The sequence below is a fragment of the Blennius ocellaris genome, assembly GCF_963422515.1.
Source record: "Blennius ocellaris genome assembly, chromosome: 24".
Classification (NCBI taxonomy): domain Eukaryota; kingdom Metazoa; phylum Chordata; class Actinopteri; order Blenniiformes; family Blenniidae; genus Blennius; species Blennius ocellaris.
In genome coordinates, this window is record NC_137673.1 from 2,514,445 (window position 1) to 2,529,511 (window position 15,067).

The window sequence follows — 15,067 nt, forward strand, 5'->3', positions numbered from 1 at the left end:
TTCCTCCACGGTGGGGAGCTGTACGTCTGACCAGGCCCGTTTTAAACGTGCGCGAACCCCCTGGGGGGGGGGGGGGGGGGGACTCTGCAGGGGGTCGACGCTCTGCAGGAAGTGCAGTTTGCATTCTAAACACACTGGTGGAAACCTTCGAGCTGCCCCCACACGCCGCATGGTGCATGTCCCGCACGTTAGCCCGCTGACAGCCATATTGTACATCTCCACAATTAGCCGCGTCAAGTCGACGTCACGCGCTTGAGGCCAGAGGCGGAAGTGTGGCATCTTCCCTTCAAAATAATTAAGAAAAAACCAAAAAAAACAAACTGAAACTGACTTCGAAACATCTTAGTCATTTAACTTTGACAACCGTTTGTCGTCATCCTGGGCTATATCTGCCATTATTAATATTTAAATAACCGTATTAATGCCTCAACTATAATTCAAAAGTTAAGCTTAATGATTACATTTGAATGATTGTGCCATAGAATCTTTATATTTAAACTGCTTCCATTCAACTATGGATAAAACAAAGTGGTGTATTTTTAGGAGGATAAAGAAGACAATGACAGAATATATTACACAAAAGCAGGAAGGTATTTGATGGAAAAAAAAATCCTTATCCTTACATTTGGATAATTATTTCCCGAGAATAGTCATTAAATGAATGGATCTCTCTATCAATCAATCAAACCTGTGCAGCACTTTTCATGCAGATTGGTACAATTCATGCATGGATGAAGAAGTGGACTGGGAATACTTGTGAGAAAACTGGACAAGATGAGGATCAAAACAAAGTATAACTTGATGTTTAAAATGGGAAACAACCAAAGAAAACACACAAAACATTAAGAAAAGAGACAAAATATACAAAGAAACAACAATAAATAATATAGTGACAATAAGATAAAGTAAATTCGTGAATAAAATAAACTATAAGTATGGATATAAGTATATTTTCTGTGTTGTAAACCTTAATAAAGTGCATGGGTCTGTAACCTGTGGCTCTTTGGCTCTTCTGTAGCGGCTCTACGAACAAATTAATACATAAACAAATATTTTATCTTGGTCTTATTTTATTTATGGACAAAAAGCTGCTTAAAAAGAGCCACAATGGTTACATTTTAAATTGTCTGACAAATGCTTGAAAAAGAAAAGTTGCAAATGCAACGAAAGACACTCATTTTAGAGGTTACACATGTTTCGTGGCCCCCGTTGAACCTGATTTGGTGGAAAGTGACCAAAACGGCTCTATTTATCATAAAAGTTGCGCTTATCTTAGCGCTTCCCGTCGTTTTTATTTTGTAGGCTGCGGCCGGAAGTCGACGCGTCCCATCGCGGCTTGTTTGACTTCGGAGCCAAAATCGCCTTACGCGTTGACTTCAGTGCTTTTTCCATGTCTGCGGGAATTTGTTTCGGCCAGCGCGGCGGGAGAAGAGTCTGAGGGAACCGGAGCGGATTTTTCCTCGTAAAACTAGTGACATTCAGGGGGAAACGGGCCTCTCCTGTCGGGTTTTTTTTTTTTTTTTTTAGCCCGCTCATCGTCTCTCCGGTGAGTTGCCTCTCCCTCAGAAAAAAAAAAAAAAAAAAAAGATGAGCCTCTTCAAGTTTTGATGGCATCGCGGATATCCTCGTGTTCGACACTTTCCGCTCATTTAAAGCCTTCAAACTGGCAGGCGTCGCCCGTTAAACGGCTTTAACTCGTCCAGTCGAGGGCTTCTTTGAGTGTTTGCGGGTTTTTTTGTTTTTTTTAAAGGCGTGAAAGGTGGAGAAGTGAGCCTCGTCCCGTTATGTAGACAACACCCACCGTTTGAATGTGGCAGCTCCCAACGGCCCACTGCTTCTAGTTTCACCTTCCAACTGGCTCAAATTTAATATTCCGCACTAAAAAAAAACGCCCCCCCCCCATCGATAAATACTCGTAGTGATGTGTTTATTTTCGGGGTTTCGTTGTGTAACGTGTGTAACGTCCTCGCAGCTGTTGTCCATTTATTTAATTGGGGTTACATGACAAGTTAACGGAAGTGGGTTTATCTTAATGCACGCGGCGGAACCACAGCTCCTGTCTGCACATTATCATCTATATGCTTCTTATGTCACTTCTCCAGTTAATACCAGCGACACGTAATGGATCGAAATGGGGAAATATAACTAAAGTAAATCGGCAAATATGAAATGTACTCTCTTTTCATGCACACAGAGCTTTATTTTGTCATTTACCTCTTTAAAACGAGTTTTCTCAGCCAGATTGGCTCTGACCATTCAAATATATTCAATTAGAAGACAGTTAACTGAAGGAAAATAGAGAAAAAGTTGTCAAATCAGGCTTTTTCTTCCCACAGTTCGTTGGAGTTGACAGGTTTGACTCCTGCGACTTGCCGTCTCTGGACTACATAGTTTGAGAAACTACCTTTTCAGTGTCGCGTTACAGTTCAACAGAGGTCATTACCAAACTATTTTGGGGCTTGTGGTTGGTGTAAGGTGCACCCGGTGGCTGTGACATAAATGTTTCAGGAAACACGGTGGGAAAGAAGTTTGAAAAAAGAAAAAGAAAAAAATCAATGGGGGAAAGCTCTAAATTTAAATCGAATCGACTTTGGCTGTTATGAGCTCAATGAAAAGTCAATGATGTTGAAGTAAACAAGAAGGCAATCGATCACGGTCGGCTTCATTTGGTATGATAATGATTGCCGAGGCCATGGGCTAAATTGAGGGCAGCGGGGAGGAACCGACTCAGCCGCTCGCCATGTTTTGATTTTATTTCTTTCACTTTCCAGGTCCAGTGAAACGATTGTCTGGCCGTCCGGTGACGGACTTTTCCTCTCAGCCGTCGGGTGCAAGGAGGAGGGGAAGCAGCGATGCCGAAACCGGTAAGAATCTCCAAAAAGGCTCGTGGTCGTCGCCATACAGCTGTATCGCATGCAGCGAAGTGACCCCCCCCCCCTACAAACTCGGCTGCTCCCACTCCTCATACTTTCCTTTTACAAGTAAACAACAGGCAGTCTGAAGTGAGCAGCCGGGCCCCGCCGCTGCAACACTGCCGCCATTGTTGCAGAAAGGCTGGAGAGAATGCCAAGAGTCCCGGGACGGTCGCCGCGCCGAAAACAAAACCAATTGGATGCAGCCGTCTACTTCCCACTGCCGTCGGGCCGCTTTTCCTCGTCGTCAAGGGAGTCTGTGGGGGGGAGGGGGCAGTGGCACTCTTGTCCCACAAGATCATAACTTGACAGAATGGAAAAGTCAATATTTTAACGATGACAAAGCACTTTTCCACCAAAAACGACTACAGTCTCAACGTAAGGCCAATTTTAATGAAACTTTGTGCTGCACAATACGGGGAAATGTCCCAAACAAAGCTTCTCCTACAGCGTCACCGATATCTCGGCTGGTTTGTCCGTGACGCGTAGAAAAATTGGTTAAAATTGTGTTGCTTTTTTGTGGAATGTTGTTGAAGTGTTCTTGCTGGTTTGATGTGTTTCGATGTCGACATTGGAGAAACCTTTTCTGTCCTCGGGTGAACTCTACTCTTGGTGTTCAGTGTGACGATTTAGATCAGGGATGTTGATCATGCATTTTTTTCAGAGTCGTGACACTGAAGAGGCGTCGTTGCTATCAAACTGTCCTCAGAGCCACGTCGTCAGGGTGTAACAACATGCATAAGGCAACAACTGTTAAAGTTTTTTTTCGGCACTTCACTTGTTTTTGCAGCAGGAGGTTTCGTTCAAATTGACTTCATGTTGAGATGGTAGTCAGTGTTCGGTTTACTCGGGTATCTGTTCTGGCGTGTCCATTGAGCATTCTCACCGTCTCCAGGAGAAGACTTATCTTTGCCCCGAGGCATGCCTCTGCAGTGTAATGATGTTTACTGCACCGCTTTCATGTTAAAATTCTAAGGCAACGTTTCAGCTTTGGGCTTCAAAGCGACGGCGACGGCAAGCAGCACGTCTCCTGTCCCGTTCTTGACACGGCCTGTGTGTGTTTGTGTGTCTGTGGGTGGAGAGGGGACGTCCAGACGCTGATGTCATCCTCCACTTCCCCCTCTTGTCCTCCAGATCACCGGGGCAGCGTCCCACACAAACAGCTCCCGGGACAGCCGGGCGAGGCCCGTCGTGTCACACACCATATCTGACAAGGAAAAGTACAGCTTGTCGCAGCCATGATAATCAGAGGAAGCGGTCGGGGTCAGGGTCAGGGTCAGCGGCTGCCACGCTTCCACACTTGCACGCAAAGAGCATGTTGAAAGTGAACTTGGAGTTTATGTTGAACAGAATCACTCTCCGGACTGGTATTCAAATAGATACAACGGTCCCAAAGTCTCGCTGCGGTGTGTTTTGACTGGAGGTGTCGTCCCTGTTTTTAAGTCGGTCAAGGCCGCGGCGGAGCGTTTAAAGGGCCGGTGGGCCGGGAGGGCAGGATAATTAGGAGGCGATAGGAAGAGGACTCTGCTGGCTTCCTCGCTTGTGGCTGTTTTCCTGTCGGCTGGAGGAGGAGGGGGCCCGCCGTGTGCTTCGGGGGCCAGATCTGTGTCAACATCCTGAACCGGTGCAAGAGAAGGGCCAGCTTGTCCAAGTGGATCTCACCACATCACTGCAGGAACTTCACGGAATGGCCAAGGAGGAAAAACTTTGCGTCTGTGTGACGAGACGACGGGTAATATGGTGAATGTAAACATTTGTAGGACGTGGTCATTATCTGCTCTCCCTCGGCTCAACATGTCTCCCTCACTCTGCAGGGGGGTTAATCAGAGGGACCGGCAGTTGCTCAGATCCCAGCAGGCCAGATTAGCAGCTCTTCTGATCGAAGCATGGATGTGTGTGTGTGTCTGTTTTAAGACCTCACCCAGCAAAGCTTCTCTAAACAGCTTACAGCCACTAAACAGCTGCACATTTAACAAGGGGCCAGTCTGAGGGACAACTCGTCTTTGTCGTTGAAATGGAGAGGGCGGATTTAGAGACAGTCCAATATATAGAATTAAAATGCTGCTGGATTTGTGACCACTTGTAACCACTGCGTACTCGAACATTTTAAGTTTGTGGTTCAGGTTTACAAATGTAGAAACCAGTTTCTGGACCCTCTGATGGGTTTCCAGGTGGATCTTCGATTGATCCGATGTCAATCCGTCTGTCACTAGAAGGTCCGTCATGTTGTCCAGTCACAGTGAAAACAAAGTGTTGTTTCGGGTCAAGCTTGCAAAAACCACTCGCCTACGACATTTCAGTCCTCCGAGTGTGATTAGCCGTGTCAGTGGCCCGGCATGTTGTTGTCTCTCGTCTCCTCCCCCCCCACAGGACGGAGCAGATTAACTGACCGTCTGGTCCCTGCAGACTCCACCTCTCCTCAGTCTGGGTCATTTACGCAGAAACGAAGGCCGGCCGGCTCACAGCTGATCGCCGATGCTGTGCGAGTCTCGTACAAACCCCAGGAGAAGCGGCCGCATGCAAAGTGCAGCTCGGCGCCTCTCGCTTCCTGAAGCAACGACTCCTGGCCTCGATTCTTCACAGCTCATGTGCCGATGAACCTTGTACAGATTTTCTGGCGGATGCGGCTTTTATCACCGAGCCGTTGCCTTCACCGATGGCACCGTGGACGAGTTCACAACTTTCGGGGACTCATGAGAGGGTTGTTTCGCAGAGTAGCGCGGGGCTGCAGCCGATGATTATCCCGCTGTAGAAACCCACTATCAGGATGTCGGCAGTAAGTCAACAGATGTACCGAAAACCCCCTTTAGGCGTTTGTGTGACTAAACCTCATGTCCCGGGCAAACGCAGGACGGCTACACACAGATCCTCAAAGTATTTTAGCCACAAACTCTGCGCCAGCTATGTAGCTGAGCTCCGATTCTTCCCTCGGAGAAACCATATTTTCCACCCTTCCAGATATAAATTGGTACCCTGTCTTGATGTGGGCTGAAATATGAGTGCAGAATCTTCACTAGAGGCACGTTGGCAACAAGTGTGTCGTGCAGGGTTTAGCTCCAAAATATTCTCTCTCATGCACACACACTGAGTCAGTCCAGCTCCTCTGGGGAAGTTGATCCACATTTTCCAACCAAGTAAGTTTTCCTCAAGTTGACTGGGTGATGAACATGCGTGATACGGTTTAGTCGTGTTTAAACCTGTAGTGATGCCACAGAAGTCATGCCTGGGATCAATAGTGTGGAGAGAGTGCTTCAACTTTTCATGTGTAATTATTGATGAGACACACTGTGGCCTGAGCCCCATGTGGCACAGCAGAGTGCAGCGGTGTGTGTGTGTGTGTGTGTGTGTCGCCACAACTTTCATGGATTATTCATTGCAGGGATATTTAGTGGGGTCGACGCAGTTCGAGTTAAAAAAAAAAAAAAGCAGAGGTGGGGAAGTGCAAAGTAAGCATTTCTGACGTTTTGTCTATAATTGCAGAGGAAAAGGAAGGTTTATTGCCTCCATTCCCTTTTTTGTTTTTTTTTTCAGAGCGCCTTTTTGTTCTTTCCTTCCCTTTTGTGCGGTTGACTCATCTACTTTAACTTTGCTGTCACTCGATCTCCACGGTGTCGCACACCAGGTCATCTCCCTCTCTTCCTGTTGGAGTTACTCTGTAAACTCCCCCCTCTCTCTCTCTCTCTCTCTCTCTCTCTGTCTCTCTGTCTGTCCCGTTGAGCAGCGCTGAGGCAGCGCTCGGCTCGGTGTGTGCGAGGAAGGATGCCGGATGCCTCGGGGGTCAGCGTTGCTCCGCTCCGTGCCATCAGCTGCCGCCAGGCCCGCTGCCAGCGCCGCTCGACAAGGCACCAGCCAATGGCTGCGCTGCATCGTCTGCTCCACCCGCGGCCCGCCAGCTCGGCCTGGCAGAGCGCTGAGAGTAGGACGGACACAGTCAAAAACACTGCGCTCATACACTGCAAACAGTCCTCCATTGTCTTCTGGAGACACTCTTTGATTTACAGTATTCTTTTTTTTTTTATTTCATGGATCTTGAGTAATATCGGAATTTTAAAAAAGTATAAAAAAAAAAGCTTGAAAGTTTTGTCAAGATTGTAATTCAGTTCCTCGAAGAGGAAGTTGGCGACGGGCGGGTTCAAAGGCCTAAAACGCCTGAATCGAGCACATTGCAGTTTTTCTGCTGTGTGGTAACCGGAAGCCTGCAGCACGTTTTGCATGTCTCCCTGCTGCAACACAGCTGGCTGCAGTGAGCAGCTTGTTGTCTGGTGATGAACCACCAGGTCATTCAGTGGAGGGAGACGTGGAAAATGAGCAGGACCAGGGGTCCCCAGCCCTGCTCTAGTATAAAGGAACACATGTGAATGAGGAGTTTGCAGCTAATGAGTTACACTATTATGAAGCTAGCATCCTGGTTGCTGGATCTCTGTATAACGTTCAACATTAAAACTACTGTCCTGTTTTGTGTCCACTGGTCAAATCCCTGTCCTGCACAACACATGCAAACAGATGAAAGTGACCTCGCTGGTTTACGTTCCCCATTGCGTGATGCAAAAATACTGCGAGAGCGTTGAAGAGAAACAGGCGATGTACAACACAATGAAAAAAACCCAACCGACTTCTTTCCAGATCAACGTCCGTGTGACCACCATGGATGCAGAGCTGGAGTTTGCGATCCAGCCCAACACCACAGGGAAGCAGCTCTTCGACCAGGTGAGAGGCGTAACGCCGCTCCCCGGCCGGCGAGGTGTGAAGAGCGTCTAGTGAACACCCCTCTTGATTTCCTCTCAGGTGGTGAAGACCGTGGGTCTGCGGGAGGTGTGGTTCTTCGGCCTGCAGTACGTGGACAGTAAAGGCTACATCACTTGGTTGAAACTAAATAAGAAGGTCAGAATCGCCGGAACGTAGTAGATGATTCTTGCACTCGCGCACAATGTGTCAGTCTGTGTGAGTGTGTGTTAGTGTGTGTGTGTGTGTGCGCGGTCTGGACTGTTCGACAGGCTTCCTCCCCGTCAGGCCAACGCGCCCTCCGGCCTCAACACCCCCACAGTTCAGCACACTTGTGTGTCTTCCGAGTGCGCGCAACACAAACTCCCCTCACACTCCACAGGCTGGAAGCAGTGCGATTAAATGTTTTGAAGAAGGGCAGCAGTGAAACTGCGACGAGAACTTCCTGTGAAGTCAAAGAACTGTGAAGCCGTGTCGCGCCGGCGCAGAGCTGTCGGCTTGATTCATGACAGGATTTCTGCTCACAAGTGCTCCTCCAGTGGAAACTTTGTGTGTCTCTGCCTGGGCGTTAACTGTGTGCAGCCCAGCCAACCGGCACATGTGAGAGTTAAAGTGTTAAAGTGGACACACAACGAGGCCTGTGCACACATTGTAAAACTACAACTAAACCTGTGTTTTCATTTGAAATATGATAGAAAATGTCTGATTGGCAGGACATTTAATGACAAGCCTCTCTCGCTCTCTCTCGCTCTCTCTCTCCAGGTGACCCAGCAAGATGTAAAGAAAGAAAACCCTCTGCAGTTTAAGTTCCGGGCCAAGTTCTTCCCCGAGGACGTCTCAGAGGAGCTGATCCAGGAGATCACCCAGAGACTTTTCTTCTTGCAGGTAAGGACGTTGCTGATGTCCTCGCGCTGCTGGACCGCGTCAAATCACAAACTGTGCATCAACGCCGTTTTTCCTCTCAGGTAAAAGAGGCCATCCTGAACGACGAGAACTACTGTCCTCCGGAAACGGCCGTGCTGCTCGCGTCGTACGCCGTCCAGGCCAAGTACGGCGACTACAACAAAGACGCCCACAAAGCTGGATACCTCACTCACGACAGACTGCTGCCCCAGAGGTACGCTTCAGGCAGGAGCTGTACACAAATCCCTGCTGCAGTTTCTTGCAAATTCAGCTCTTTTCTCAACATTCCTTCAGGTGAGCGTCACTGTTGTTGCTTTCTGTGCACAGAGTCCTGGAGCAGCACAAGCTGACGAAGGAGCAGTGGGAGGACCGGATACAGACTTGGCATGAGGAGCACAGAGGAATGCTCAGGTGGGTGTCACCGTCTCCTCTCGCACTTTTAGTGTCAGTGGGCGTGTTCAGACTGGCTCCGTCATGTTTGACGAGTCTTTATTATCTAGATGTCCTCTCATTTGATATTATTATATCTAGTTATTTTTCCTATCTACATTTTTTTAATCATGTTTCTTACAACATATTTTTTGTTTCTCTCATATTTTTCCAGAGAGGACTCGATGATGGAGTACCTAAAGATTGCACAGGACTTGGAGATGTACGGCGTGAACTACTTTGAGATAAAAAACAAGAAGGGCACGCAGCTGTGGCTGGGCGTGGACGCTCTCGGGCTCAACATCTACGAACACGAGGACAAGTAATGGAGCTCTCAAATCCTCAGCTGTCAAAATGTTTGTCTGTTGACCGTGTCCTTATTTCACTTGTATAGAAATTTGATTAAATGACATTTAGATGGGGAGATTTCTGAGCTTTAATTTGATTTATTTAGCTTTAATTGATTTCTTAGTTGGCTTAATTTGAGTTTTAGTTTTAACTTCATTTCCTAAATATTTTGGCATTTATGTTAATTAAATATAATGTTTACATTTGAATTTGTTTAGCTTAAATAAATAACTTTCAGAGCTGTGATTTAACCTGGATTTCCAAACGGCAGCAGACTTTACAACAAAAGTAAAGAGCAGAGCAAATGACGGCTGGTAGATGTTTCCATAAATGTCATGAATGTACGTGTCCCACAATGTGTGTTACGGTTGTAAACAATCCAGTTTGTGGTCTAAATCTTCCAGTTCAAGAGAAGGGGTGAGATTTGCATCAGTAAGTTCAGAAGGAAATATATTTTTAGAGCTGAAAGGTGGAGAAAGGAAGACCGTCTCTCTGTAGTCGGAGAGTCTTTCCTGTCGAGTCGGTGATTTATTAAACAGTCCTTCTAGCATTTCCTTGCTCCTCGTCAACTGGTTTGCCTCCATGTGTGCGTCTTTATCTTGACTCATTCCAGCTGCCACTCAGCTGACGGTGAGAGGAAACGACAAAGATGGTCAAAGAAGATTATCAATGAATCGTTTCTCTCCGTGTCCCTTTCCTCTCGATGTTGCTCCCGATCAGGAAGCTCTGCCCGTCGTATTTGTTTCTGCTCTTTGTCGCCACTCCCCACCTTACAAAAACCCCGAAAGTTAACGGAAACACTTGTCGCTGTCAACACTTCCTGTCAGGTGGTGCGTGTTTATCTGTGCACACAAGACACCATCTGCTGGCTGAGTTGATAAAACCTGCTGCAGACTGTAACGTCTTTGTGATTTCTCTCTGCAGGTTGACGCCAAAGATCGGTTTCCCCTGGAGTGAGATCCGAAACATCTCCTTCAACGACAAGAAGTTTGTAATCAAACCCATCGACAAGAAGGCGCCTGTGAGTGTTGCATCGACTCGCGAGACGCCACCTTCAGCGTGCCGACTCGTTTCCAAATCTCTCCCTCTCGCCCCGGGCAGGACTTTGTGTTTTACGCCCCGCGGCTGCGCATCAACAAGCGCATCTTGGCGTTGTGTATGGGGAACCACGAGCTGTACATGAGGAGGAGGAAGCCGGACACCATCGAGGTGCAGCAGATGAAGGCTCAAGCCCGCGAGGAGAAGCATCACAAACAGAGGGAGAGGTAAAAACACAGCAAGTCGGGTGATGTCGTGCAGCCTCGCCACTAGAGGGCGCACATGTTTCTCATTCGGCTCGGTTCATTCAGAACTGCTACACGTGTCTTTTCTGTGACTCTTGGGAAACGACGTGCATTGAAATGTTTCCAGGGCCGAGCTGGAGAATGAGAAGAAGAAGCGCGAGCACGCCGAGAAGGAGAAGGAGAGGATAGAGCGAGAGAAAGACGAGCTCATGGAGAGGCTGAGACGGATCGAGGAGCAGACGATGAAGGCTCAGAGAGGTGCTGGCTGTGTTCTCCATCCTCTCCGGTCACTCCCAGTTTACAACTGAACTGAACCAGAGTTTGCTGTTGGCCGGCTGCTTCCCACAGAGCTTGAAGAACAGACCCGCCGGGCCCTGGAGCTGGATCAGGAGCGGAAGAGGGCGAGGGAGGAGGCGGAGCGTCTGGAGAGAGAGAGACGGGCGGCCGAGGAGGCCAAGTCCGAACTGGCCAGAGCGGCTGTGGACCAGCAGAAGAACCAAGAACAGCTGGTGCGTTTCACACCGTGTGACTTCGTCACTCGTTCACAGTTTTAGAACTCAAAGCCGTTTTTTTTCACGCTTTAACGTTTGACGTTTAACACGCGGTCTGTCGCAGGCGGCCGAGCTGGCCGAGTTCACCGCAAAGATCGCTCTTCTCGAAGACGCCAAGAGGAAGAAGGAAGACGAAGCCAACGAGTGGCAGCACAAGGTAGGGTGGCGTCCGTCGGCCTGGAATACCTTCGCCCTGTCGCCCTGTCGCCCTATCAAACGTGGCGTCCGACTCTCCCCCTCGCCCCGCAGGCCCTGTCGGCCCAGGAGGACCTGGAGAAGACCAAGGTGGAGCTGAAGTTCGCCATGACGACGGTGACGACGCACGTGGAGAGCGAGCACGACGAGCAGGACGAGAACCACGCGGAGGCCAGCGCCGAGCTCTCCAACGAGGGCGTCAGCCAGCTGGACCTCCGCAGCGAAGAGGAGCGCGTCACCGAGGCCCAGAAGAACGTGAGAGTCCAGAAGCAGCTGCAGGTGAGCGGCGGCGGCAGGAGGACGCGGGAACCTGCGCTCAGACTCCTCCTCCTGGTCTACATCTCACTTCAGGGGCTCGTTAACACCGTTCACATAATTCCACCGAGATCAAGTTCAGATCAAAGAGATGCGAGTCTCGCCAATGACAACCAGATTGTATGATTCTCTAACAGCAGTTTTGTTGCGCAGAAGACAGACCAGCCACATTTCAAGTCAGGGTAAGACGAGGCTCTTTCTTCCTTCAACTCCTGCTTCCTGGAGGAGTTGGTGTTCTGGCTCAGACAGTAGCCCGGCTCTCAAGTCAAACCCATAAGATCCCGCGTGACACCATTCCTGCAGACGTGAGCTCGGCTACTGTACGGGCCAGGACCCAAGCTATGGCAAGAAGGATTCAGGCGTTAAACCACGTGAAATGAAAGAGAAAAAAAAAGAGAGTAGCTTGTTTGCTTCCCTCAGACTCGGTGCTGAGGAAACAAGCTGTGGAGGAACTCCTGCTTCTCTCAGTGGGACAAAACCACGTTTCAGTGATGTGGAAGGATGAGGTTATACCCCGATAGTTGGATGTGGCTTTGCATCATTCAGATTTTTTAACTCTGGTACAGTTCCTGCTTCTCCTCCGCCGGGGATCTTTCCTTTTCTGGCCCGCATCTTTTGCATAAGTCTGTTGTTTGTGCTCGCTTCTTTGGCCCTTCTGTTTCCGCCTTGCTGAACCTTCTCCCTCTCTCCTGCCCTCTCCTCTGCTCTCCCCTCTCCTCTCCTCTCCTCCTCTCTCTCAGACATTAAGTTCAGAGTTGGCCCAGGCGAGGGACGAGACCAAGAAGACGCAGAACGACGTGCTGCACGCGGAGAACGTGAAAGCCGGCCGAGACAAATACAAAACGCTGCGCCAGATCCGGCAGGGCAACACCAAGCAGCGCATCGATGAGTTTGAGTCCATGTGAGCGAGTCCTATGAACTCCCAGTTAAACGGCTGCCTGAGTTTCATGGACAGACGCCGCCGTCCTTCTCGTCCCACTGAGTCCCCCTCCACCTCCCCGGCAGCACGCTGAAGACATCTCCTCCTCAAACTTTGCCAAAGTCCTGCCCCACATCTCCTCTGTCATATTCTGGATTTCTCTGCGCAGCGATCTGAACGAATCCTCCTCCTCCTCCTCCTCCTCCTCCGCGAGGAGCGCCTGGAAAACCAAAACGGCAATAATTGGATTTAGATTTTTTTGTTTTTTGACTCAAAACAGTCACAGAAGGCTTCTTTTTGTTGTTTTGCTCGACTTGTAAAGCTTTAGTATGATTCCATGTGTTCAGTTCAAGACGACCTGTTTTTAAGAAGCCCTTTCCCTCCGCTTCTGTTTGACTTCTTTTAACGACGATGCCCCTCTGTTTGTTTTTCTTTTTCTTTTTTTTAATCGTCTGTGGGAATACGACGAGGGCAGGTTTAGTCCCGCGCTACGAGTTTCCATCCCGTTTGACGTTGCAAAGTAGACATGCCAATCGACTTCCCTCACTTCAACAGAGACAAAACTGCAGCACGTTCTAGAAAGAGAATCTATTCTGTGAACTGGATTTGACCCTCGTAGGGGCGCGAGCCTCCCGCTTGTCACGTGGGCGGGTTTGGACAAACGAATGTAGCAAAGGTAACAAAGGGAAAGTTATTATTATTTTTTCTTTCTTCTTCTGAAGCATGTCAAAGGTCAAAGGTTAGAAAATCATCAGCTTGCGCCACTTGAGCCGTCGCCCTCAAAAAGTATTGTAAAGATAAGCTACCGGCTCTGGGTGGAGGTAAACGTCTGCGTCGCCCGGTTCCAGCCTGGTGTTTGATTTCAAGTCGCCACAGATGGTTTTCTCTGCCTGCCGGCTCACGGAGGAATGCAGGCTGACAGACGGGTCAACGGCGAGTCTGACCGTTGGTCTCTCTGTCCAGCTGTTGGTAGTGTCTAGTGTGTGTGTGTGTGTGTGTGTGTGTGTGTGTGTGTGTGTGTGTGTGTGTGTGTGTGTGTGTGTGTGTGTGTGTGTGTGTGTGTGTGTGTGTGTGTGTGTGTGTGTGTGTGTGTGTGTGTGTGTGTGTGTGTGTGTGTGTGTGTGTGTGTGTGTGTGTGTGTGTGCGCGCGCGCCAGGCACCTCTCTGGCCGGTGGAGCTTATGAAAACATCAGTCCCGACCCAGGACAGATCTCTACCTCAGTAATATTGGCAGTGGTGACCGACGGTCAAACACTCTGGTTGTGATTCCCTTCACCTCTGCCTTTCTAAAAAAAAAAAATAATAATATAATATAATAAAAAGAAGGGAAAAAAATCATGGTTTTACTTGGTAGCTGTTACATTTTTGGGCATTTTTGCTCGATTTCTCACACGTAAAGCCAGTTTTATGCAGCAGTCTGTCCTGTCCTGGCTGTCCCACCAAGGAAAGTCCTAAATACTGAAGAACGTGAGCTGCTGCTGCTGCAGCCATCAGGACAGACGTGTCCTGCGTGCAGAGTATTTTTTTAAAGAAGCTGGTAGGTCAGTTTGTCTTTGTCTGGCGGCGTCCTGCGAGTTTCTGGTGGCGGCGGATCAACCTGCAGTCAAGACCTCTTTTTTAACAAATTAAAATCTCCCGTGTGATTTAATTAAAATGGCCTTAAATGTCTTTGCCGTCAAAACGGAGGCCAATTTCTTCCTCTAAAAATATATAAATTCACATAAAACTAGACAACAAATGGGAAATATGTTCCGGGGTGCGTTTTTGAAATAAGTGAACATGAAGTCTCTGGGTTTTTTTTATTTTATTAACAATATAATACATTTCTATGTGATTTATTTTTGCTCATCCTTGACAGCCGGTGTAGGTTCATATTTTTTTAATAGTTGAGTTTTAAAGACACTGAAGCCTGCCTTTTGTGTTTCACTTCAGTGTGCGTTGTTAGTATTATATTTGCCATAGCAAGTGAGGGGGAAGTGAACAATCCTTGCGCTTCCAGCTCATATTTTTTGTATCTTCTTTAAAGGCCCTAAACTAGCTGAACATATCGCCGTATCAGACGGCTTCACTGGAGGAGGAGAACCGTCTAACAGATCAGGCTCGGCGTCTGTGACGATGCCCAATGTGGCGCCAGCTGTCAGTCCGCTTCGCTTTTCTCTATTTTGTTTTTTTATTTTTCTTATGTTGTCGCTCGTATTCGTTAAGATAGAGGGCACAGGATGGTCGCAGTCCATTGGTTCACAAATAAAAGTTTTAAATTTTGACCTTGTTCAGTTTGGATTATTTGCTGACTGATGTTGCGTCGTGTCTCTTCGGGTGTTTATTAAATAACCGCTTAGACAAGGTGGTAAAATGTCACCTTTACTTTAATATTAGACTTTTCCCTTTTTATAGCTTAGAAAATATGGAAGGTATCCATTAGTACTTCACCTGTTGGAGGAAAGATGTCACAATAAAACAGCACAGGTTTATTTTATTTCCTCTTTAATG

General features: G+C 48.1%; 1 protein-coding gene across 1 annotated transcript; it reads left to right on the forward strand.

Annotated features, from left to right (window-relative positions):
• Positions 1–1,351: 1,351 nt before the first annotated feature.
• Positions 1,352–14,839, forward strand: LOC308147598 (radixin-like). Its single transcript, XM_080519847.1, has 15 exons — positions 1,352–1,546; positions 2,772–2,864; positions 7,536–7,619; positions 7,698–7,793; positions 8,397–8,519; positions 8,600–8,751; positions 8,865–8,948; positions 9,142–9,288; positions 10,239–10,335; positions 10,416–10,579; positions 10,725–10,855; positions 10,946–11,106; positions 11,213–11,305; positions 11,398–11,622; positions 12,399–14,839. The coding sequence occupies exons 2-15, from the start codon at positions 2,853–2,855 to the stop codon at positions 12,561–12,563; spliced, it is 1,734 nt and encodes a 577-aa protein (XP_080375973.1). The 5' UTR covers positions 1,352–1,546; positions 2,772–2,852; the 3' UTR covers positions 12,564–14,839.
• The last annotated feature ends 228 nt before the right edge of the window (positions 14,840–15,067 follow it).

What these genes read in the sequence shown, in the direction of transcription:
- LOC308147598 (XM_080519847.1), top strand. An exon ending in GAGCACAGAGGAATGCTCAG is followed by an intron (nt 8,949 to 9,141) that starts GTGGGTGTCACC and finishes ATATTTTTCCAG; the next exon opens with AGAGGACTCGATGATGGAGT. An exon ending in CCAACGAGTGGCAGCACAAG is followed by an intron (nt 11,306 to 11,397) that starts GTAGGGTGGCGT and finishes CTCGCCCCGCAG; the next exon opens with GCCCTGTCGGCCCAGGAGGA.